Genomic DNA, 25,805 nt, shown 5'->3' with positions numbered 1-25,805 from the left:
TCCAGCCTCGGTCTAGGGCAGGGCATTCTGTCAGATGAACGCCCATGCTGCTATGTGAGACTCCAGTTCATGAAAAGAAGCTGGTGAAAGAAGTTAAAAAGAAGGGGCTAGAGTTCTTTCACAGTCTCATCATTTTAGAACTGATGCATTTTCAATATTATATTCAACGAGGCCATGCGTGCTGCTTTTTTATTTTATGCATCTAACAAAGATTGGCAAAGCCAATAGTTCTGGCTTGTTGTAGGTGTAACATTACTTGCTGTGTTATATATCTGGATACAATGACAGAAGAGGCAAAATACCAGTCGGGCGGCACACTATACTAAGCACAGATTTTTAGCCTAGGTGTTTTAAGCCACACCCTTAATTTCATCGAACACCCCCTTTGGAGAGACCCCCAGTTTTTTCATCCCACTTAAAGCCTTGGAAACGACACCATGTCACACCATGTCACAGTCACTTCATGGCCTGGCACTGTGCATCATGCATGACTCATGACTTTCACATTTTCAGATTGCCTATGTGCAGGGGCATAGTGAACCCTATCCCCACCCCACCCTTTGCTTTAGGAACTACAGCATGGGTGAAATTCTTGATGGGTCTCTTCTGTCTGCAACTCTACAGACAAAGGCTCAGCTCATAATTAATATGACAAGGTGGGTGAGTGAGTAAGTGAAGGAATGGGTGGATGGCTGGATGCATTAGTGAAAGGGTGAATGGATGAATGAAAGGGTGAATGGATGGATGAGTGAGTGGAAGCATGGATAAGAGAAAAGGTAACTAGATGAATGGGTAAAAGGATGGATGGATGAGTGGATGGATGGATGAGTGAGTGGAAGGATGGATGAGTGAAAAGGTAAATAGATGGATGGGTAAACGGGTGGACGGATGAGTGAAAGGATGTATGGATGAGTGAAAGGGTGGATGATGGGCAAGTGAATGGGTGGATGGATGAGTGAAATGATGGATGGATTAATGAATTGATAAGTGAAAGGGTGAATGGATGGACGGAGTAAAAGGGTAGATGTAAGGATGGATGCGTGAATGAAAGGGAGGGTAGACGGACAAAAGGATGGATAGATGAGTGAAGGAGTGAAAGGGTGGATGGATGAGAGAAAGAATGGATGAATGAGTGAAAGGATGGATGGATGAGTGATAGGGTCAATGGATACATTCATGAGTGGATGAGTAGATAGATGGGTGGGTGGATGGATGGAAGGAAGGATAGCTAAGTGAAGGGGTCGATGGAGAGAGAAAGGGAGGATGGATGGATGACTGGAAGGGTGAGTGACTGGGTGGATGGTTGAGTAAGTGAAAGAATGGCTGGATGGGTGAAAGGGTAAATGGCTGGATGGATGAGTGTATGGATGGACGGGTGGAAGAGTGCATGGATTAGTGTACGAATGGATAGGGTGAAAGGGTGGATGGAGGGATGGATGAGTAAAATGATGGATGGAAGGATACATGTTGGATAGGTTTGCAAATGGTTGAATATGTTTGGATATGGATGGGCTTACTTATATACTATTACGCAACCTCCTCTGATGTGTCTGTAAAACGTCCCTTTTGTCCCGAAGTTTTGTCCTGAATTGTGACCTCCTGTCCTGAATTTTGACCCTTTGTCCTGAATTTTTACACTCACCGTCCTGAATTTGCAACCATGGCAGTTGGTCACCCTAGCGACATCCTGGGGAAAAACTGACTTCCTCTGGCACCTAGAATAATGAAAAAAAAACAATGGTCTGAAAACTGGCAGCGTGGTTATTTCCACGATTAAGTGTATGCAGAGGAAACCCAGTATCCCTCCAAACCAGTGTTCATGAACGAGTTCGTTGAGGCACATTCGAGTGTTTGATAAAAAAACAAAAAGTCAATAAATACCAATTCATTTTCAAAATATTACCGTCTACCTCTACAAAAAGCTCTAAACGGCATGCTGGTTATGGTAACTAATTGATAGCTGTTCAATTTCACTGACGCAACTGCATGGGGTCAAAAAGTTATGATGTTATCACTACGCGACAGTTATCTTGAGTAATTGCACCTCCCTATTTTCTACGTTACATCGTTGGACACCTTTTTCTCCGAATGCACACTTTACAGATGTAGAGGTAGCCTATAGCTTTATTTCTAAACATAAAATAGTCTTTGCTTTTCACTGCACCTGTGAGCGAACACGAACGTCTTTTAAAATGTAAACTGACAAAGAGGTTCTTGTTGGAAGCTTGAATGTCTGCAGTATTCACTTTTGCCTTTTGGTGGCGGTACTGCTCCACTGCATAGAATACGCGTTGATTCCACACGTGATTACAATCGCAGCACATCTTGGTTATATTGCAACAACATTGTGAGTTGGGATGTTTAATGATGGCTCTCTGGATTGATGCACCCACGGAAGAAGGATGTCTTTTGTCGCATGCTCATATTCCTTTCCTTTCCTTTTCTCTTCCTTCTTTTCTCTTCTGTTCCTTTGTTTCTGTTGTTCTTCGCTTTTATGTAGCCACATCATTATAACCCAAAACAGCGAGAAAACTAAGCGGGTATGCATCATGGCGAAAGTCTCACCGAGCAGAACTTGGCAAGGAGCTCACAAAAAAGTATTTTTTAAATTGTGTTCCATCTTAAATTTGAAGGTGTTCAGGCAGGTGGTGGTTCGTAGATTTTGGGAAGGAAAGTTCCAAATTCGAGTCGTACTCCAGGGAAGGATTGTGCCATCGTATGTTTAATTTTGATCTGAAAGTAGTGTTCTGAGCTCTGCAAGGATCTGGACCCTTAAACATTTCAGTTTACCTACTAGGTGTAGCGCGGCGGGGTCCGGCGAACGAGGACCGCAGCGGCGCTCAAATGAGGCACGACACACCAGTTACTGTTAAGTTGGCCGGAAGACCTCGAGCGGTCTCCTGCTGTTTATTTAACCCCTCGGGTTGAGCCTGCATCAGGGGCAGCCTCTTCACTCCCCTTCTCGCGAGCTTCTTGGTGGGGAAATCAGCCGCCCTGGCGAGCCGGGTGGAGCGAGACTTGGGGTATCATCCGGACTCTCTAACTCTTCGTGGCCAGAGTTTTGATCATAAGTTCTCTTAAAGCTGGACACATTCCGTGTGACGACCTGCGACCCTCGTGGGGCGGTGACCGTGGTTCCTTGTACCTTCCCAACAGTCCACCCTTCTGGCTCATAGGGTGTCCTGAACTTGAAGCCGGAGTGTCTGTCCTTGACCACAACGCAGTCACCCAGTTTCAGTTGTGGCTCTCTTGCCCTGCGGGCTTCACTCGCTTTCTGATTAGTCATTGTCCTTCTCGCTTGGATGGCGGCGTAGTCCCGTTCTGGGGGCTTACACGTTGGATCCGTCGAGATGCTATCCCGTGGGGGCCTTTTGAAGTGAGAGGGAGCACACTTGGTTGTGCTATGTGGCGTCTGCCTGTAGGCATCAAGGAATTGGTCGAGTGCGGACTCCGCATCTTCCCATTGATCCACGGCGATGCGCAGGGCCCAGTTGAGTGTTTGCATGAGACGTTCCACCTCACCGTTGGCTTGAGGCCACAGAGGGGTGAACTTCCTGTGGTGGATCGCCCTTTGCTCCAAGTACTCTTGGAATTTCCGGCCTTGGAACAGGGGTCCATTATTTGAACGAATCTCTTCCGGCAAGCCCATGAGTGCAAATGTCTTGTCGAGGACTCTCCTGGCATGCATGAATGCTGTCGACGCCACTAACTCCACAATTGGAAACTTTGAGAAGGAGTCGACCATCACTAACATGGTGCACCCATCCGGGAAGCTCCCGAAATCGAGGCTGATTTTGGCCCATGGGATTTCACTTGGCTCTTCAGTGATCACCGGCGCCGGGTCTCCCCCAGTGATGGTGCAAGTGTGACATTGCCTCACCATGTCTTCTACCATGGAATCCATAGCTAGGAACCAGACTTTGTTCCGTAGTCTGGCCTTTGTCTTCGCCATCCCTTGGTGCCCGACATGCGCCAGCCGAAGAATCCGTTGTTGTAGTCTCTTTGGGATTATGATGACATGTCCGCTCAGAACAACTCCTTGTTCTCCCACACTCAGTTCGTGGCATACCTGCCAGACCTGTTGCCGAGTGTGGCTGTCTTCTGCTCTGAGTGCCTGAGTCCCGTCCATGACGTGCGCCCATCCATTGCTCAGTAGGGTAGATTTCACTCTGGTCAGTGTCTCATCTTCATCCGTTGCTTGACCAATCTCCTCTACCGTCATGGCTGTGGGACATGCTTCCTGCGAGATCATTTTCACAAGCGCATCGGAGTATGCTACATCCGTCAGTGAACTTCGAGGCATCATGGACCCGGGATGTCGCGAGAGGTAGTCTGCCGGGTTGTGTGCTCCAGGGCGGAAGACAACTTTGAAATTATATGCCTGTAGCTGCACGGCCCATCTCTCTATTCTCGGGGGCGCTAGTCTCGATGACCCTGCAAAGAGCAGGAGCAGTGGCTTGTGTTCAGTGACCACCTGGAATTCCTATCCGTACAAGTGCAGGTGAAAGTGCTGGCACGCCCATTTTATTACTAGCACCTCAATCTAAATTTGGACTTACCTTGTCTCCGTGTCTGTTAGTGCCCTGCTGGCATACGCCGCGGGTCTCCAGGTCTCTTGATCATGTTCCTGAAGGAGGACTGCTCCAAGACCCACTGGGCTGGCATCGACGCCTAACTCAGTGCGCCGTCCCGGGTGAAAGTAGGGCATCACTGTCTTATCCTTGAGCGCGGCCTTGATGTTGTTGAATGCCGTGTTGGCAGCCACAGTCCACTCCCACTTGTGGTCACTGCAGGTGAGGGTGTGGAGCGGTTCTGACAAGGGGGCCAGATTCGGAATGAACCTGCCACAGTATGTGGCCATGCCGAGAAAACTGCGAACCTCCGTGGGGTTCTTTGGAGTGCCTGGCCTCTCGTATGGCTACGGCCTTCTTGGGGTCTACCTGTAGTCCTTCTCTGGTGAAGGTGTATCCCAAGAAATCAACAGACTCCTGGTAGAACGAGCACTTTGCCTTGTGAAGGGTCAGTCCGCAGTCCTCGAGTCGCTGGAGGGTGGCCCGTAGGTGAGTGTGATGGTCCTCTAGGGTGTTCGAGCACACCAGGATGTCGTCGCTCAGGTTGATGTCACCATGCAGACCCTGCTCAAGATTTATTTATTCTCGGTTGGTCTTGGGCTAAGGTTGTTTTTTAGATTCATTTGCACTATGAGAAAGGTAACTACTTTGGTTCCACAACATAAGAATTTAAAATTTTAAATTATTATGCTTGCTTTATTTTGATTTGATCATTCTGAATATTGCTTGTAGTTGTGCCACATTTAAATACAATTGTATTGTTTTTCCAATATTTACTCTTGATATTTTGCAAAGCAACTTGTTTTATGTTTTACGCCAACTTATTTGCAATATAAATGGGGGTATTTTCTCAGTTGTGTTGCTATCCCTCCTGTCCCTTGCTACACCGCCTTGTGCTCTTTCTCCCTTGCCTTAGCAAGTGTTTAGTGCTGGCGCTCAATACTGAAGGGGTTCATTGTGTTCCTCTATGTAGCGCTCAGGAAGCTAGACTAGGGCTCTTCAAACGTGTTTTCAAGGAAAATCATACCAAGCTACTGATAATTTTAAGATGGGAATACTAAACGCGACATCACGTATAGCGATCACATCAGTTAATCGGGCAGGGTTACGGGCAGTAATGGAAACAAGCATTTGCAATGCAATAGGTCTCACATTATTAAAGTTTGAGCTATTGGTGTTGCTTTATTTAGCAATGCCAATAGCTCAAACTTTAATAATGCGAGACCTATTGCATTGCAAATGCTTGTTATGTGCTTGTTGTTAGCTGTGCACTTTTATGTGCCTGTGGTTAGCTGTGGCAGATGAATTCGATCTGTTGGAATGTCTGTGATTCACCCCGTGGTTGTAGGGAATGTAGACTGGTCTGTGAGATGTAGTCATCTCATCCTGTCTGTGGAAACCTCTTTTGGTGAAATATATTTCAGTTTGGGTGTAGTCTCCCTTTCAGGTCTCCGACGATAAGGGGTCCAGCATACATTAATTGACCAGTAGCCCCCTACCGGCTCTCCCTCTCAGGGTTGAAGGGTGCCCCGTACATGGATGCACCCCTCCCCGTTCAGCTCCGGAGTGAGCGCCAGGGGTGAAAATGATTAATTTCCCATAAAAGGCGTTATTCCGAGGGGGCCAGTAGCACGAAGAATATATAGCGCCTACCACCCCTGACCACGCTTTACCGGTGTGTAACAGGGTCACCCAATCCCACCGCCTGAACAGAGTGTGCTCTATCTAAAAGTGCATCTATTTTGCAAGGACTTGACATTGCTGTAACCCGAGGCGGCAAGCAGAAAAAAAAGTTAATGAAAAGAGAGATCCATTCTAGAAAGTTGGGTGTTTGTTGGGGGGCCCGCTCCCTCATCTGTCGTTTCAGCTTTACTTTTTGTGGCCCTTAGGGAGTAGTTGTTCAGCGGCAAAATATAATATCGACAGGGGGACAGGAATTCCCACGAAACAGATGTGAGGCTTGAAAGGGCGTTGGGGGAGCGGCATCCCTGTGCGGGAAGTCACAGGTGGGAGGACGTGGGTGGGGGTTGTGTGGGAAGTAAAATGTGGGGAGGGCGGTGTATTTGGGGTAACGGGGGTCTTCTGTGCGCGAAGAAGGTGGGGGGCTATCGGAGTGTTCGAGCGGAGTTCTTTGTGAGGAAGAGGAGCCATGTGTGTGGAGGATGGGGGTCTGTGTTTGTGTCTGAAGGGGTGCCTCTGTGTGAGGGGAGAGTCACTCTGTGTGGGAACTTTCGGATGGAGTGGGAGGAGGAGGCGCTGAGTGGAACTGATGGGACCTGTGCTTGCGAGGAAGGGGAGCAATTGTAATTGCATTTATATATGGCTTTCTACACCTGAAAAGGCATCAAGGCGCTTTTCGGCGAGTAGCACGCTACTCCTGAACCCAATAAGATGGCAATGTTAATATTTTAAACAAGGGGCAAATTCGAGTTATATGTAAGAGGATGACTTAATGAGGCTGCAGCTTTCCAGAAAGAAGTCAAAGTTGTTCATGTTTGCTTCGCGTAAAATTCAAACCGTTGCTCCCGCCAAGGACTTCTTGGTAATTGCAGATCCCTTGTGATCTCATTGCTGAGCTTGTAGAATGAGCTGTGTAACACCGTCAGCAAGACGAACATCCAACCTGTACTCACTGCACCAAAGGCAGCCCAGAATCAGATGCTCAGATTAAAGATTCAGTTCATTTTATTAAATTTGTATAGTGCTTGCGCTGTGGAGGGAGAAATAATGCAAACAGCAACAACGGGACATAAACAACAAGTATACAAACGAGTGGTGCGTGTGCCACAGCGAGCGATCTGTGTTCAATTACAGCGCACGTGTCTTGGCACGATAATTGAAAACAGATGTCGGAGCGGGTAACAGACACCAATAGGCCATGGGCAGAGCAATGCGACCGCCTTTGGCCTATTGCGTGCTGCCTTTCTAAAAAAGATGACCGCAAACGCCAATACCATGGACCAAAAGGAATCGCACACGCACGAGCGTGTGCGATTCCAGGATCTGTTTTGAAACCCTACATAAAAGGACTCTCGCTGCGCGAGCAGTGCCGCGCACTGCATCGCTAGGCGCGAGACCTAAAAAGGCTCTATCAATTTGGGCATTCCTCTACATGGTTAATGTATGACAGCCATAGTTGCAGTAAACCTGGCACCAAGGCAGTATTATGAGCAAAATGTCCCCCCAATGCCTCATGATTTATCACTCAGATATCAGATTCAAATAATTTAAGATCCAACCATTTTTCTCCAAACATTAGGTTATGAGTTCTGAAAATGCACAAATCTTCGTCTGGAATACATACATTCAATTTTTGGAAACGTATACTAATTCAACCAAGCCAAACCTTCTACCTTAGTTGGCTGGGCTGCACACCGGAGAGCCAGTGGTGTAACGAAACTTGAGCAGGTCCCCTGTAAAGTACATGGAGGGCCCCCCTAGGCTCCGGACTCAGTCAGGAGCTCTCAGGCTAGGGGCCCTCCGCCTGTGCACAGAGGGAATGTTTTAGTTCTCTAAGGCAGTGCTGAAACGGTCGATTCTCCTTCCTATGAAATGTACACCAGTCGTACAAGCGCCATCCTGATTGTATATTAGTATTAACAACTACGTGTTGTATCTTTCCTCGTTCAATCTGAAGAGTAATGTTGTATACATGTCCTTTATAATCTGTACGGTGAGCTTTGATTTCAGATAAAGAGTTAAAAAAAAAAAGATTTATAGTATGAGCTCGGATTTCATTCAAGTTATTATATGTAAGGTTTTCAGCTCAGCTTAATTGATATTAAATGCATGCCAACTGAAGTTAATGTGGTAAAACAGATATGCAAGCAACAATTTTTTGTATTCCTATCCATTCATACTACCGATATCAGGCTGACTTTACTGTTCAAGTTTAAATCATTAATTCACTCCAGGCTTACATAAGGCTTATGCAAGCAATAGATCCCAGGAAAAATTACCCTCAAAGTTGGATAACAGTTATATTTATGGTATATTTGCCAAATGGAACGACCTTGTATATTACCGTGAAAAGAAAAAGAATATAATTAGGTGTGCATTCAAAAATCTGTTTATGTCAAATCTATGAAATATGTAACCGGAAATATGTATTGGTGTGTTATGTAGAAATGTAGGCGAATTCATTGGTGAGGAAGGAATGTATGATATATGAAGACTATATGTTGCACCATTTTTATAGCATTCCTCATGCCATTTATTCGTTATGCCAATGAAGTGTCAGTCCTGATCCTTGAAGAATGTCAGGTCTTTTCTGTAATTGCTTTTGTGCATTCACAGCATATGTGGCTGAAAGAAGAAAAGTGTATGATTTTCTTTTCCTAAAGCCTGTTTTTCGCACAAGTAAGAAATTTTTTTAGACTGGCTGATATCTGTCGAATGCTATATTTAAATGTTTTTGTATGTTGTGCTGCTAGATGTTCTCAGAGCAGGATAAACATTAGAAACATGCTTCAGTTTTAACACATTTTTGTACAGAATGTACAGAAAAGTGTACCCAAATTTCTTAACTGCTGTTGCACCAAAAGCTGTCACAAAGCATCCAAATAAGAGCCAGATCATTCACTTAAAAGCAGCTACAAAAAACAGAGCGCCAGCATTCTAAACGTAAAATGTTAAAGTTTTTCTTTAAGCTAACTATCTGCCCACTCATTACATGATTCACAAATGCAACCTTCATCCATCCATGCTTTCATCTGTGTATCCACCCACACTCTTGAACTCACACTTCTCACATTCTCTTCCGGCATTGCCTCTACCTTGTTATGAATTAATTGTTGTTCACATTCAAAATGTTGTGTGTGACTGTATGTGCATTATTTATATGCTGTGGTTCATCTTTACACAGCTACCTGTCTGTTGAATGTGTGAATGATTTTCTTTAAGCATACTGGTCACTGTGCATGGATGCCTCTATGTTTCTTTGTGCGCATGTGGGGGTGTGTATATATATATATATATATATATATATATCGCACACTGTGGGAACTGGCTCAGTCCTCATTGCGTGGGTTAACCTTGACAGAACCAAACAAACGCTATCTTTGTGAGTGCCGGTCCCAGGAATGTGTTTAGGTACTTTCAAGTGAGTGTATCAAAAAACATAAAAGTGCAGCAAGACTTGCTTCGGTGTGCTATATAACCTATCCTACTATCAAAGCGCGTGTGGAGTTAGAATAGTAATTACACACTTCATTACTGCCAATGGCCGGTCCTCATAAGTATAGGTATGTTATGTTTGTGTGTCTGTGCATGCGCATTATTTGTTTTTTTTTGCAAGTAGATCGTGTCTGTGATGGTCTGTATGGAAGTTCCGTCTTTGTGAAACGCTTCTTTGTGTACGGATTTACCATGTGGCAGTTTTGCCATTGCTTATGTTTTTGCTTTTTTTTCCCTGATTTGCTATTTCTATAAGAAATGGTGTTGAGTATGACTTACATTTGAAAATCAGCATCTGAATTACTAAATAATCCTAGTGTGTTTATTTGGTAAACTGGGATTTCAGATTTGTACTTACCTATATCTTAATTACCCCTCAAAACAGACTAATCACTTGTTTGGTCTTCATCCACTATTTCACATTACTTTTTAATTTTCTAGAGTCTGTGAAGATGTCCCACTCCTTGCCTCGAAGAGTGTTTGCTCCCATTGTTGGATCGGGCGTGAAACTGGGTGATTATATCTTTGATGATGAGGCTGCAGGTGAAATTCTGGAGCGTTTTCTGGAGATTTTGGATCAGGATCTAAAGGAGGAGGATTTGGATATTGCAGAAGAAATCACTACAGGTAAATTAATCCAACCAAAAATAAAACTCTACTATTTACAATCTTGTATAATGAGTCTGGATCTCCTTGAATATTTTTGAAAAATGTAAAGTCTCCTGAGGGTGGTAAACACCAGTGGTTATGATATTTATTTCACCACATTCTCTTGGTTAGAGGATATTGGGCCATATGTATCACAGAAGAGTTTTGCGATTCTCAAATTGCGATTTTTAGCGAATCGCAGTTAGAGAATCGCAAAATGCAATGTATGTAGGATTTGCTAAAAATGTTGGGAATCCTACATATTCCTTATTTTCGAATCGCAAATTGAGATTCGCAACTAAGGAATACCTTCCCATTCTTTCCTATGGGCTAGGAGGCCCATAGGAATGAATGGGAAGACATTCTCAATTTGCGATTACCAATTAGAGAATCGGTAATTGAGAATAAAATTTCAAGGTTGCAAGGGTGCAAAAAGGACATCATGTTGCACCCCTGAAATATGCATATGTGCACATTTTGCCTAAGAGCATGTATGTGCGACATATGGCACTTTTAAAAAATCAAAAAAGTGCTTTTTAAAAGAAAATCGCAAATTACCACCAACATGAAGTTGGTGGTAATTTGCAATTCCTTAAGGCCAAATAGCAAATTTCTGGTGCTTCCAAAATTGCATTTAAGGAATCGCAATTTGCAATTCCTTAACTGCATTCGCAAAGTAGAGAATCGCAAATTTTGCGATTCTCTATTTTGCGATGGCCTTTTGGGATGATACAGCCCAAAAGGCTTTTTCCCATTTGCAAATGGACAGATTCTGAGATTCTGCCCGTTTGCAAACGGGAAAAAGGCTTGATACATATGGCCCATTGTTCACTCTCAAAGGGAATTTGGTGAACATGGAAACTTCTCCTCGATTTGCTAAATGCAAGGAAACATATTAATTATACACCAAAATTATATAAAATACATTGGTGCTCTGAAGGATAAGATGTTAATATGAGGAAAATGCATGTCTTCAATTTAGATAGGGAATTCTTCCTGTTGCTGTATTAAACCAAAAAATAGAGGAGGAGGCAATAAATGTATTATTGATAACACCAGAGGAGACACCTTAGAACATTGGATGTTTGTATGTCCAAGGTACAATGTTTTGTGATCTGTGCGGTTCAAAATCATTCTAACTGCCCAATGTGTTTGAATACTAAGACCAGCTTATAAATTGTGTCTCTCAACAGAAATGCTGTTAGTACAGATAGCAGTTACTAGGTATATCCAGAAAACTTGAATTAATTAAACATAATTTGATTGAAAATCAGTGGAATTGTATTATGTTTTAGTAGCAACCCCTAGGTAGTAAGGTGTGCTTGTAGTATATTGTAAGCATCTTAACATAGTAACAAATTGTTTTATTGAATGGTGTTTTGTCTAATTTCTACCCAATGGACTGTCTTATTTTCTTTTCCTTAGCATTTAATACAATAAGTTTGTATAGGTTTGTATAGGTTTCATGATTATATAATGAATCATATTTCTTTATACATGACGAACAGTGAATCCGGAATTTAATTTAATTTAAATTCCTTTGGTCAACTAACATTTAGTATAATTAGTTGAGCACATTTGCAGCACTTGGGATCCTGGTGGAAGGAGATATCTTGGTGGCAGTTCCTGGACAGCAGGAAAGTGCAGCCTTAAGCTGCTGCGTCACAGTTGGGGTATGTGTCCAAGTAGTGCAACTGATGGGACAACGTTTGTGGTTCTGTGGAACTGAATAAAAAAGAGTAAACAACTTAAAAATACACAAACATGCAATACATGTAGATCCGGTTGGGTATTTCATTGATGGACAGGCAGTCTGAGTTTGTTTGGTCAGGATATTGTGGTTCCTGTTCAGTCTGGAAGAACAATGGGAGGCGCAAGAACACATCTGGTGCTGTTCTGTTGCCTCTTTGCATCTACTGCCTGTCCCGTGCCCAAGGGTGAAGATCTCTACTATGCTATGCCTGATGGATGGGATGGTGGACAAAACACTGGTGGCAGTTATAACTGAGATTAGGGCATAGAGGAACCCTTTGCATGACTTCCCGTCCTCCTTTGCTGCTTTTACCCTCATTCTTTGGGTTTGTTGCAGTGGAAGCCTTTTTATTCAAATTCAAGTTAGCTATCCCACTGGCCCCTTATGGGTGGAATTTTTACTCAGATTCTATACTTTACTTCGGAGGCGATGATCCTCTGATGGATCTTTCTTCGTTGTAGTGAGAGGTGAGAAATCAGGATGTCCCACTTTCGGCCACCCAATGAGGACCATTAATTGGTAGCCAACTCACAAATACAAACAAATAGCTCTGCTGTAGCTACACAGAACAAGAACAAAATAACATGTTCTGAAAACCATCTATGACACTCTCTATTAAGCATTTAAAAGTCAGATAATTGTAGGTACAGTTTCTGTGAAATGAACATCAAGACACAATAAAAGACTTAGACAAACTTAGATAATTTGGGTATTGTATTAAAGAGCCAAAATCAATGCATATAAGTAACATTTTAAGAAGCTCAGTCATGAGTCTTGCAGTTTGAAATATAAAATCACACATCTAGCCAAAGTAAATCTTTTGCTAAATACAGTCATCCATGAGAGGATCGTTCCAAACGTTAGAGATTCCTACCACCAACAAGGGCCGGAGGGTAGTTCACAAGGGCTCTGTTAGCATGCGCAAAGGGATCAAGTTAAAATCTAATAGGGAGAATCCATGGGCAAGGGGAATGGAGCATAAATGAGGAAAGTTCATGTCGGGTCTCTCACCAAACTGCACCAATTCGTCCAACAGGCATGTTTATCAGCAAGAGCAAAAAGACATGGGGTACCTTAGAGAAAGTCCGCCACGCAGGTTGGAGGCAAGGAAAGTGAAAAGGGGCTAGCCCCCCTCCTTCTAGGACAGTCATTTTTTATAGCCCAAATTGTTCATGGTTACATCAATAGTCACCCTACAATGGTCTGATCATCATTTGACCATTCTTCCGTTCTCCAGGTAAAAATTGATACTCCAGCATACTTTCCCATGCTCATCATGAGAAACGACTGTCCATTCCGTCCTCACAGGTTAGTTGACAAAGAGCTAATTTACTTTGTAGCTCTCCATGGATATAGTCCGAAGGTCAGGTTACCACCATTCATACATAAAGAAATGCTGTAACAAAGCATGTCGCATGAACAAGAACAAATAAAGCAACATTTGTGGAAACGTCTCAAAGTCCATTTCACATCAGGCTATGAAATAATACAGTCTAAGGAAAAAATCAATTCAAATGCTTTTTAAAGTTCAAATTTTTTATTTAGTAAAATAAACTCCTAATTAAGTACAAACATAATGAAATAAATCAAACATATCATATATGAGCATTCTGTAAGGTTGTCAGTGATTGCTACACAGAAATGTTCAACTCTCATTGTGGCCTCCTACCACAATTTCAAAAAGTAGCAACGTGTAAATTATTTCTAAAAATCATTAAAATAAAATAGTTTCTATAAGTAAAAGATCTTTGTAATGTTAGGCACTTATACTGAAGATTTCAATCATATAGCACACTACTTGCATGAATTGCACCATTGGCAAGTTTTTTATGGCGTTCTACAACAAAGTCAGTATAAATGCTTAGTTTCATAATTAATTTTCATGACATCTTTGTTAAGAATATAAAGTAATCAGTTACTAAACATTTCAAATTCACTATTTGGTTAATCATACTGTTTCTACCTAGTCAAACACCCTTTTATGATGCCGGTACTTCAACTTTTCTCAGTTTCAGTGTCGTTTTTCTAGATGTATGCAAAGTGCACATTTGTGTATTTGTTGTCAAGATTGCTTTGTGTGTCATGTAAAGCATGACCAGCTTTTAACCTGCATCAGGTTTGTATACAAACCGAGTCAAATTAGTCCCGTCCTTGACCGCTTAGCAGTTTAATTGAGCTTCTAGGCCAGGGGGCTGATGGAGTACTCCACTTCTTTCTGCTCCTCTGTCAGGTCTGACAGTTGTGTTTGATCTGCCTTTGCTGCGTTGTAAGCAGGATGTTCTCCATGCATGTATATAAGCTTCTCTACACTCCCTTTTTGAAGGTTATTACACTCCTTGCCCTGACTATCCAATCATAAAGAATCTCTATATTTTCTGAGACTTATCTCATATCTCTCATCCTGGAAACCTCTTCCTTTTTTTCATTTTTTTTACAAAGAAAAGATAGAAAAGTTATCGTCATTGAGTTCAGTGGGCGCACCCTCCAACTTCTCACTCTTACCCTCCATTGAGAGTTATGGGTTATTGGAATGGTATAATCGTTAAAACCTTTTATGTGCTCACATCTCTACAGTGCATACACACCCTACGTGAGGCTGAAATGGTAGTAATCCTGTTTTTTTCTTTCCGTACTGCTGTTCTTTGGAATCTTTTCAGCTGCCATGATGTTGGAGTATGAAGTCTTGTCTGTAAAGGGTGGTGCATGTGTTGCGTATGTTGTTCAGTCTTGGAGTTTGCCTTGATATTTGGCCGGAACCTGTAGTAGAAAGAGACTGACACAGGCTGTTGTCAGTTTGAGAAGCAGCCACTTTAGTCTATGACATTTTCGGGTCTGGTTTGCCTGCCTCAGTTTTCTTTGGTTGGTGCATTCAGTGGTGGTCCATTGACTCTTATGAGTCAATGTTGAAACATAGATGACAATTTTAGCTGTCCATTCTGAGTCTCAGAATGTTTTGCCATCAATTTGATTCATTTTGAGCCTTTCACCACCCTTAAGCATATCCTGTGATTTAGGGTTGAGCATGTGTTTCTACTCTTCAATACATTAAGTGATTGGTAGTTCCTCTCACTTTCCAGTCCTGTGGGGAGGTTGTCAGACGAGTTGGTTTTGAGTTATTTTCAAGCCTGTGGATATAGACTTCCTCCTTTCTGCCTTCCACGGGTAGTAGGTAGGTCAAGGTAGCAGTTTTATGAGCGGAGTGGTGTTCTTGGTTCAGTTATTCTTCTGTCGCTCCTTTGTAGGAAGGTAGGATCCTTCTGCATAGTTACCCCCACTTTTTTGTCTGATGCTAAGCTGGTTTTTGACTAGTATAACTGGGATACTGCTCATCTGTACCCCAGTCTATCTGCTTTCTCCCTAAATTATTGTGTTCAGTACTTAGGTACATCCCAGATTGGATACTGGAGTACCCTTGTCAGTCCCTAGTATATGGTACCCATGTACCCAGGGCATAGGTCCCCCAGAGGTCTCCCATGGGCTGCGGCATGTATTATGCCACCCATGAGAGACCATTCAAAATGGAACTACAGGCCTGCAATTGCAGCCTGTGTTTGTTGGTGCATGCACCACTTACTAAAGATCTAGATTTACTATATCTAAGAGTTACTGCACTTAAAACGTGTAAGTCAGCCCTATAGCAGGCCTTTACAATCCTGGAGACCGGGTGCTTGGTTCTAAGTGAGAGGGTGCCCCTGCATGAGCAGGACACCCTTGCAGCCTATGGAGTCCATTCTCCCGGGTTGTCAGTGAAGCAGCCATATACTATATAGAGGGGCACCGCATAATCACGTGATGACCATCTCGAAAATGGCTGCAACGAATCCTATCATGTTTGCTATCAAACATGTTGGAATCATACCCCCACACCAAAGCACTGTAAGAGCCCTCCGTTAGGCTCTCAGTGTTCCCGGTACCAGTCTTCTAGTCGCAGACAGCACAAAATGCTTGCTGCCGACCAGAGGGACATTTCTGCCCTCTTGCTGCTGAGCCAAGCTCGAGCAGGAGAAGGTAGAACACTAGGCATCCTGTCGCAGGGCTGTGTGACCACCTCCCAGACAGGATTTAGTGTATTAGGGCTGAATGGGTGCGCTTGCCAGCTCCTGAAAGTCTGCATGAGGGGCATATTTGGTGTCCCTGTGCATAGTCCAGTTCAAACCAGTCCTGGGAGCCGTTGGCTCCCGCTCTGGCGAGAAACTGGACAAAGGACATAGAAGTAACCTCCTCCCTGTCCAGACACTCCCCTGAGAGTGTCCCCTAAATCTTCCAAACCCTGTCCTTAGGGTACTTAAGGGCTTACCTGGGTGTAGGTGCCTAGATTCATCGTGGGATAAGATTTAGAACTGAAACCACTGCACTCTTACCGTCTGGGCACTCTAGACTTCGCTGGACTTTGTATGGGCCTGACTTCTTCTCCCTTCCAGTCTGCTGCATCGTCTGTGCATGTGCATCATACAGGAACCTTCCAAGGCCTGTGAAGCATCAAGGACTACCGAAGTAATCTCCCTTGGAGTGAAGGAGTCAACGCAACTAAGTTGACCGGTCTGCAGATCCTGAGCTCCTCCAGACTCCGTGGGGTCTGCGACACAGGTGGTGGTTTTCCCCAGCTCCTGAGGCCTGCTCTACCCTCTCATCAAGTTTGAGGCCAGTTGTCCTCGTGGTGGTTGCAATGACTGAACCCCTGAGTACCGTGTCCCCTTTGCAGTTGCAAAGGCTTGTTGACATCTTTACAAGAAGATCTTCGGGCTCCAAGTAGCCCCGACCTCGAGCACCTCCACTGACCAGAATCTTCAGCCACACCGCATCATGTGCATCATGGCCTGCATATGTTTGTGAGCTGCTTGAGGTCCTCTCGCGATTCCTGTGCCTCTGGCCTGGGGGTTCATTTGAGGGTCACCTTTGTTTTCCTTGGGCTCCTGTGACTGATCAGGGCCTGCCTTGACTCCTGTGCTAGTGGTGAGTCTCCTGGACCTTGCTGGTCCCAACCGTGCACCTTCTTGACTTCCTGCGTGGGTTGCATTTGCCAAGGCTTGCTGGTGCTCCTGCCGGACACCAACCCCTCAGCACTCGACATCCTCCGTGAGACAGCTCGCCCCGGGTCCTGGTTGTCCTCCGCGTCGCCTGGTCCTCGCAGCTGCAGAGTCAAGGTTACTGTCATCTTTCCTGAAGCACCTGACATCAGAGGATATTCATCTTCCAACTCTCCTGGTCACCCCTGAGTGACATAGACTCTGTCCCCTCAGCTTTCAAGTAATCCTTCAAGAATCCACGTTTGGATTCCTCTAAACACTTTCTTCCCTTCCAGCATCTGCACTTTTCTGAAGTCCTCCATAGGTTTTGCCGTCGGTTTCAGACGCACCTTTATACCCGGCTTCCCTGGGATAGGTAACTTGAGTACCAAGGTATCCATGGGTGGGGTGGCTTTCCAGCCTTCTGTCTTCCATGGGCTTTCTTCAGGGTCCACTGGGAAGGGTCCCTAATCTTTAAAAATCCAACCCCGACTTGCACATAGACCTGTACGGAGCACGCTGTCGTGTTCACACACTGTACATGCCCTCCGTGGGGTCCCTATCTACCTACCTTGGGTAGTTCTGTGGGTCCCCCTCTCGACATTATCTTGACTCAAGTCGTTCTTATACCAATTTCTTAGTATATGGCTTTGTCCCCCCCTGGGGCCCACTGTGTATTAGCTATTTACTGTGATTCCTTTGCTAAAGTATTGTGTGTTTTGTGTCTATCTCCATGTGGGAGATACTGTAACGTATTAGGCAGTGTTATATAACAAATACATATTTTTATAACTATTTTGTGTGGTTCTTTTTCATTTAATCTATACTTTAAGATTGCATTCTGGTAAAACAAGCTGCTTTATTCTCCTTCAAGAATAAGCCTGAAGGCTACTATCCACAGCTACCACTTGGATAGCTTTCTAAGTTTGTCTGAGACATCCTAAATCCCCATAAGGGTTGTCTGAATTGGTGCAAGGTGCCCACTTACATTAGTGACCATCATATACCAGGCCAGCTTCTCACTTCCTGGCAATATGGTGTTCAATGGCTTGTTCGTTCCAGTGTTTCGTCATGATCACTAGAAGATTTCAGCTGGTTCTGGTTTGAGTCTCCCCAAGGAGGGTTGAGCGAGCTGTGTCCTGCTTGTTGCGATGCCTCCATGGTATTTACTTTTGATTTAGTCTTCAGGGATTCCGGGCGCCATTTAACTTCCTCATTGCATTCTGGCCTCTCCCAATCCAGGATTTCACTAGTGATCCGGAGATGTCCAAGGTTTTCCCTTTGCAATAAGTTTCCAGTGGAGATGCTCTTTTTTTGGTCACAATTAAGCCCCTTGTGGTACTGGCGCTTGGGGTTCACTTCAGGAGAGGGGCCTCTTTTGTCTTGACCTTTGGACTGTTTTTCCCATTCTAATTATAGTTTGTTCGGGTCCTGTTGCTTTGGTCTTCGGTTTTGAAATTTCCAAATGCTCTCAAAAACACACTAGAAGGTTCGAGAGAGGCCTCCCCTCGCACCAGAGGAATCTTACCAGAACTGGCCAGCTTCCAAGCAAGCATTCCCTAGCAGGAAGGAGTTCTCACGTCCCCTTCTCCAATCTTGCATGTTCCAGCCTTTATCTTGACGAAGCTTACAAAAGCCTTCAGGGTACATTAAACAATTTCTCACAAAAACAATCCTTGAACTTGATTAACCCAAACAACTTGCAAGAGCTGCTGTGCACGCAGATAAAGCTCAAGCGAGGCAGAGTCAGAATTCAGGATGACATGAGGCCATGTCAAAGCCAATAGTAAGAATTCCTAATACTTATCAATGTACAACACAATGCACATTTGTGCACACACTGCTCATAGATTCACATACTTCATCTCTCAATGTATAACACCGAGCACATTTGTGCATCACTGCACTTCGAGACCAAAAAGTACACTCCACACCTCTCTCTCCCTCTCATGCTTTCAAATGCACATCCCACACGTTCTGTTTTTTGTCAAGGCTGTCCTGCTCCGTGACAGCTCCCACTGAAAGACAGCAAGATTACAAGAAATAAACCTGTAAGAGAAGAAAGGCATATGCAGGATGTTGTACATTCAGGCTAGGGTAAAATAACATACCAAAGTCAATTAAAATAATGGTAGTCAAAGGTCATCACAGGGTGTCAGACCACAAGAGTGCCTCTAGCACTACAGTTATCTAGTGGCTAAGTTACCAATCTGGCAACTCGTAGACTTGGGTTTTATTCCCTGATTTGATGCTTGACTGAAAGCCCGGTGATTCTGTGCAAATAACACAGAGCCTCATTTGAATGTTTTTGTAATCTTATGGGGCCAGCCCCATTGGTAATTTAGACCGAATGGTAACATTGCTGTACCAATTATTACCCCAGGCGGAGTTTCAAAGTGAAGTACTAGGGAAAAAAGAGGAATAAGCAGAGGAACTCTCTAAAATACTGATTTAACTTGTGACTCCTCATTTCTAAAGGAACTCTCCAGGGTACTAGGGTACCCATCATAATCGGTCAGTAACACTGCCTACCATCTCCTGGGAGTAGGAGAGTTACCTGTGCCTAATAAAATCCCTCAGGCCTCTTGGCCTGGTGCCACTGCACCTGCTGCACCGATGGAGGCTGTGGCCCCTAGTGGTCGTGCCCATGCTAGTTGGCATACAACACATTTTGGTAGAGTGTGAGGCTGAAAGGCGCTACCAGTGGAGGCACCAGGGAACAGTACAGCTGGCTCTTGTTTTAGTCTACCGATGTTATGTCCATTGCGTGGGAAAGACTTAACAGACAAATTACAAGTACCAGTCCTGTGAGGCAGTACCCACTTTGAGAGCTTTGCCTGCTGTGTTTTTGTGCTGACTAAAAGCTGTGTTCGTCGATGTGCTTCCATATAATTTTGAAGAGCATGGACGTAAACACAATCCATGCAGGTCTTGTAAAAGCAATTCTTCCATGGTCCATAAAGAAAATATGCATCCTTTATGGAGTATTGCAAGCTGGACAGCAAATCAAAATGGGCTTTTTGCAGTCCATACTTGCAATTATAAACCTGCTTAGGGCGCATTCAGTGGCTGCTAACTTCCTGTGCCACTGGTGTGCCCTAGCCAATTGCATTTTTCTTTCTTCACAACCCCACACCGCTAACCGAATTTTGTGAGTGATGAATCCGACACATCCTCTGAAAAGGTACAAACCTCTTCTCGATACTGCACAGCAGTAGTGCAGTTTGGCTATGTAAGTTCTAGCAGCCCTTATATTTTAAAAAAATAAAACAAGCATTGGCATGGCCAATAGGTCTCGCCTATGCAAGACTTATTTGCTTTGCCAATATCTTTTAGTTTTGTTGTACAGCAGCGTTGCAGCTATACAGCATGGCTAAAATGTAGCTGTGTGGCGTAGAATGGCTTGAAGGAGAGTGCAGTGGAGTGGTGTAGAGTAGTGTTGAGTTCTGTGATGTAGAGTAGTGTGGAGTAAAAGTGGAGTGAAGAAGAGTGGCTTAGAGTGAAGTGGTGTACAGTGGACTTGCGTAGAGCGCAGTGGTGTGGAATAAAGTGGAGTGGAGTAGAGTGGCATGGAGCAGAATAGAGTACGTGGAGTGGCGTAGAGTGGCGTAGGGTTTAGTGCAGTGGGATCCAGTATAATGGCGTAAAGTGGCGTGGAGCAGAGTGGCGTAGAGTTTATTGAGTGGAGTAGCATGGAGTGCCATTGAGTGGCATGGAGAGGAGTAGAGTGCCGTAGAGGAGAATGGAATGTAGTGGCATGGAGCAGCAGAGAGTAAAATGGAATGAAGTGGCATGGAGTGGCGTAGAGTGGCATTATGTGGAGTGGTGTGGAGTTGAGTGGCATTGTGTAGAGTGGTGTGGCGTGGCATAAAGTGGTGTAGAGTGGTATGACGTAGAGTGGAGTGCTGTAGAGTGAACAGGCATAGGGTGGCTTGTAGTGGAGTAGAGCAGGGTTCTCCAAAGTCGGTCCTAGAGGGCCGGATCAATGCCAGATCTTTAAGACAGCTTCATTTATCTAACTGGGGATATGCTAAAAATCTGGCATGGATCCAGCCCTCCAGGACCAACTTTGGAGAACCCAGGTGTAGAGTGATGTGACGTAGAGTGGAATGGCGTAGAGTTGTACCGTTGTGGGTGTAAGAAATTTAAATAAGGAATTTAAAACAAATGCATTTGAAAATTGCACGAATGGAGAAAGCAGCACAAGAACTATCATGAAACACATACCTTGTTCACAGCTCAATCAGCAGAAGGGCACCAATTAAGATGAATCAATCTGTGCTTGGTCCATGCTTCACAGAAAGAAAAGGAAGTGATGTCTAGCATGCACTGGCCAAAAAGGAGGCAGCAATGAAGAGTGACAATGAAGGTAAAAAATGGTAAGCAATCAGCTGGCTCCCAGTCCTTTTGTAAACAGTACCCCTCGCAAGTGGGAACACATGCACGCTGTTGCAGGCTCTTCATAAAAACTGACATGTTTATTCATTTGGGCATTACATGCCCCCATAGCAGCGGAACGGGAGATGCCGGTGTATCAGAGATAGCAGCTGCATTGTTGTGGTGTTACACATGAGACGTTTGTCCCTTGTCTCTGGTGAGCTGAATTCACTTCTCTGTAAGGAGGGTGGCAACAGCTCTATTTTCCTGACAGGGCAATAATACATTTTAATTACCCAGCTCTCATTATGGGCCCTAGCTGTATAATTGTAGAGGAGAGTAATTATCAGCAGCTGGTGTGGGCAGTACTGCTTAAACAATATGAACCTAAGCTGTAGGGTCAGTGTAGCAGTAAGGAAGCTAATGAATATATTTGTGATTGTATTATTTAACTCAAAATAATATATTATGATACTGGTTAAGTCCCAGTTTTGTTGTTCTTACTTACCGAATTACTGATGACCAGTGCTGTTTTCTTTATATGTATTTTTTTTGCCTGTGTGAGCAGGTCACATTCTGGTAATATCTATTTGCGATTATATCCGAATCACAATTAGGAAACTGGTATTCCTAATGTACAAAATTGTTTATTTTTAAATAGCGATTGGTAGTAGGTCGCAAATCAACCTACCTCATGACCAATAATGAGGTAGATCGCAATTGGCTACCAATTAGGAATAGCAGCCATCACAGGGCTGTTGGCCTGCTTAGGTTGGCAGCCCACCATATCTGTGATTGATTTTTAAGAAAGAAGGACCACATGTATCATGCATTTTTGCTCAATCAGGTCGTTTGCGACCAGTAAAATGCTTTTTGGGTATGTATGAATTCCAATTTATTATTCGGTAACGTTACCAAATCTCAGTTAGGAATTACATATACATACCGATTCGGTATTCGGAAGGGGCGTGTTTAGGGCATCCCTTCCTAATACTGAATTGCAGCGGTATGTAGGAATGTTTTGCAACAGAAATGCAGTTGCAAAACATTTGCATTTAAACACCTACTTCATGTAGGTAGTAACCCATTCGCAGTTGGGAAGGGGTCCCTAAGGACCCCTCCTCCATGGGGAATGTTCGTTAAAATGTTTTTAGGACTCTTAAAAAAAGGGAAAAAAACATTAAATGTTTCTTTTCCAAACGCAACCCGTTTTCCTTTAAGCAAAACGGGTTGCAATAAAAAAAAGATGGCTTTATTTCAAAGCATTCACAAACATGGTGGTCTGCTGACCCCGGGAGGCCACCATCCCTTTGATTTTAGCGACCTGCCTCAATATTTATTAATGAGGTAGGTTGATTTGCGACCTATCAAGAAAGGATATATGAAACTAATAGAGTTTCATACATTCAAATAGCGATTACCTAATTGTCTGGGCAATTTGTTCATTAAGAAAAAGCATTTTTTTCCATCAGAAACGGTGCAATGGGGCCGTTTCCAACCGAAAAAATGGTGTGTACATACGGCCCTTAGTGTTTTATATACACGAAAAATAGACATTTTTAGTGTAGTTAAGCAGATATGTGTCACATATGTCTCAGGTCAACATCGGGAGATGTATCACAAACCCATTTTCTGTTCTGTGCTGGCGTGGAAGGGGCCTCTGCATTTCTCCACCATATACATGAAATCATAAAACCTCTGAGTAAATGCAAGTGATGCAGACAGCGGAGCTCAGAAACACAGGTCTATAATTGCCTCTGTGTTTCTGAGCTCTTCTGTCAGATAAAAACATGCTCTAGGTCGAGTTTTTTAGAGATGGAACAAAGGAAGCAACTGAGCCCTTCTGCGCTGGAGTAATGCAGGCAATAGTATGGTACAGAGAAATCAAACCAGACATAAAACTGCACACATCCATCCATCCATCCAACACTACACGTTAGACACAATGTTCCACATACAGCCAACAGGGCACCTATATGCCCATTAGTGGGCTGCCATGTTGTTCCAAATAGAATTTGTAACCAAGATAGACAACGGCCAAAATTCCACTCAGCCAGCAACAGCAGGTCTAGTCTTTCTCTAAACGCCAGAAAAAAGATGAGTTGCATATGGAAAAGACACAAACAAAACTGGTGGATGCGCTCCAGCAGACCTCTGGAAAACCTACTTCACACACCCACAGGTATGAAACTACTACCCAACCACAGATGGGCAAGAACCCATTACCCATAACATATCCCCTCGGAATGACTCCGAATCTGGTCTGCAATGGAAATCTTCGGATTGCGTGCTAAGGCACCTCAAAACAGCCATCCATGCCACTAGACCATAGAAATTTTAGACTGTATACTAAACAAATGCCAAGAACAACACATGTGTGGCGAGTCAATATAAATGATTATTTATTGTGTGCTACATTTGTTGTAATAGTTTGTCACTGTGAGATGTCATTTCAGATAGTTCAGTTAGTAATTGCTGTGGATGTCTGTTAGACACCATTGCTATGCGGATTAAGCACATGGCAGTTCAGTCCTTTATGTTATTTTGAGTAATTGGTCATATAACAGAATATTGGAGAGGAGCAATCATAAGACCCATCCACAAATGAGGAGATACAAAAGCCCCGAAGAATTATAGATTCAGTAACCTACTGGACATAGGAGAAAAAGTATTTGCCAAAATAATCTTGGAAAGACTTGAGGACAGGGCAGAAACAAATCAGGTTGTGCCCCCGGAACAGGGGGGATTTAAAGAGGGGCACTCCACAGTCCATCACTGCTTTGCGCTCTGGTCCATTGCGCAAACGTCTATCGAGCAGAGGGGACGTTTGTTCTGCTGCTTCGTGGACTTCCCCAGCAGCATTTGATCTAGTGGACCGTGAGATTCTATGGGAGACGTTGATTGGATATAACATCCCAAGGAATTTGCTAAGGTTAATTCAAGCACTACACACGTATAATTGGGCGCAGATAATTTTGGACATAGAGGGAAGCCTATCGCAGAAAATCCCAATTGTAAATGGGTTAAAGCAGGGGTGCTTACTGTTCCCCCTACTCTTCTCCTTATTCATGGTATACTTACCTTCAGTCTTAGGCACTGCAAGGGGGGCCAGCCCAAAGATAGATGGAAAACATATTTCATGTCTACTATATGCAGACGACCTCGTAATAATGGATCAAACAGAGATCGGTCTGCAAAGAAAGATGAATATGTTTAACGGATACTGCAGTCTTAAAAAACTAGTAGTAAATATGGATAAGACAAAGGTATTAAGCTTTGGAAGAAGAAAAATAAGTTTCAACTGGTTTCTGGGCTCCACGAAGTTGGAAAAGGTAGATGAATATAGGTACCTTGGGATGTGGTTTGAGAAGAATCTGAACTGACACACCCATCTAGAGGCATTTAAACTGAGGGCATCAGCTTCGGTTAGTGGGCTAAAACAATTTAATGGAGTTTACAGGGAAAAGACGGACAGACCGGTTTTAAAAGCATATTCAGCCATGGTACCCCCACAATTCCTATATGGAGCCGAAGTGTTATATCTGAGTGGTAAAACGGATGGGAGGTCGAAGAAGGAAAATGTCTGAAAAACTTACTATCATTGCCCAAGTCCGCAATTGTCCAGGCAGTGAGATTAGAAACAGGATTGACATCATGGGGTATAATTGCATGCATGGCGCTATTAAGATTCTGGCAGCGCCAGGGCGATGGAAGAAGATCATAAAATCTCGCAGTGGTGTAGAAACAAGATATTGAAGAGTGAGCTAACATGGGCAAAAGGGATAAGAGAAACTATCACTAAAGCTTATAGAATTATGAGAATCAGGCTATTCACCCCTGACTTTCCAAATTGAGGTGGACAAGAGAGAACTCAGGGCCCTGGGGAGTAAAATCTCTCGAGCCCAGGACCAAGACTATCCCTTGGGGCAAAGATCTGTACACCTTATTATTAACTTGTGGTAAAAAGAACGTCATTGCTTGTACCCTGTTTTTAATACTATACTTTTTTTTTTTAATTGGGCATAAAATCTCTTTCCATATATCCAAAACCTTCTGACAATCCAATAAAATATGTAGAGTATCACACGTTGTACCCAAGGTACAGACACATTTCCCCTTGCTATCGATCATTGCTCAAGCGTTAACACCAATTCTTAACCTTAGTAATTTGCTTCTTAACTGATGACAGGGTAGTCTATCCATATAAGGGATCCCTTATATCCCTTGTATGGATAGACTACCCTGTCATCAGTTAAGAAGTGATCGATAGCCAGG

The 25,805-nt window shown here is 43.7% G+C and overlaps 1 protein-coding gene across 7 annotated transcripts in view; it reads left to right on the top strand.

Moving 5' to 3' along the window:
- The window catches only part of ODR4 (odr-4 GPCR localization factor homolog), a 185,735-nt gene that overhangs the window by 108,668 nt on the left and 51,262 nt on the right, over nt 1-25,805 (top strand). For 4 of the 7 annotated variants that reach the window (XM_085601668.1, XM_085601669.1, XM_085601670.1 and 1 more), the window contains one exon: nt 10,188-10,373. In XM_085601668.1, the coding sequence (XP_085457794.1) occupies nt 10,188-10,373 (186 nt within the window). Of the gene's footprint in view, nt 1-8,867; nt 8,931-10,187; nt 10,374-25,805 lie in introns of all 7 variants that reach the window. The other 3 variants (XM_085601665.1, XM_085601666.1, XM_085601667.1) reach the window with 1 other exon arrangement.

This window comes from Triturus cristatus, chromosome 4_2 (assembly GCF_964204655.1).
Source record: "Triturus cristatus chromosome 4_2, aTriCri1.1, whole genome shotgun sequence".
NCBI lineage: Eukaryota > Metazoa > Chordata > Amphibia > Caudata > Salamandridae > Triturus > Triturus cristatus.
This window is presented reverse-complemented; position numbering and strand designations above follow the sequence as displayed.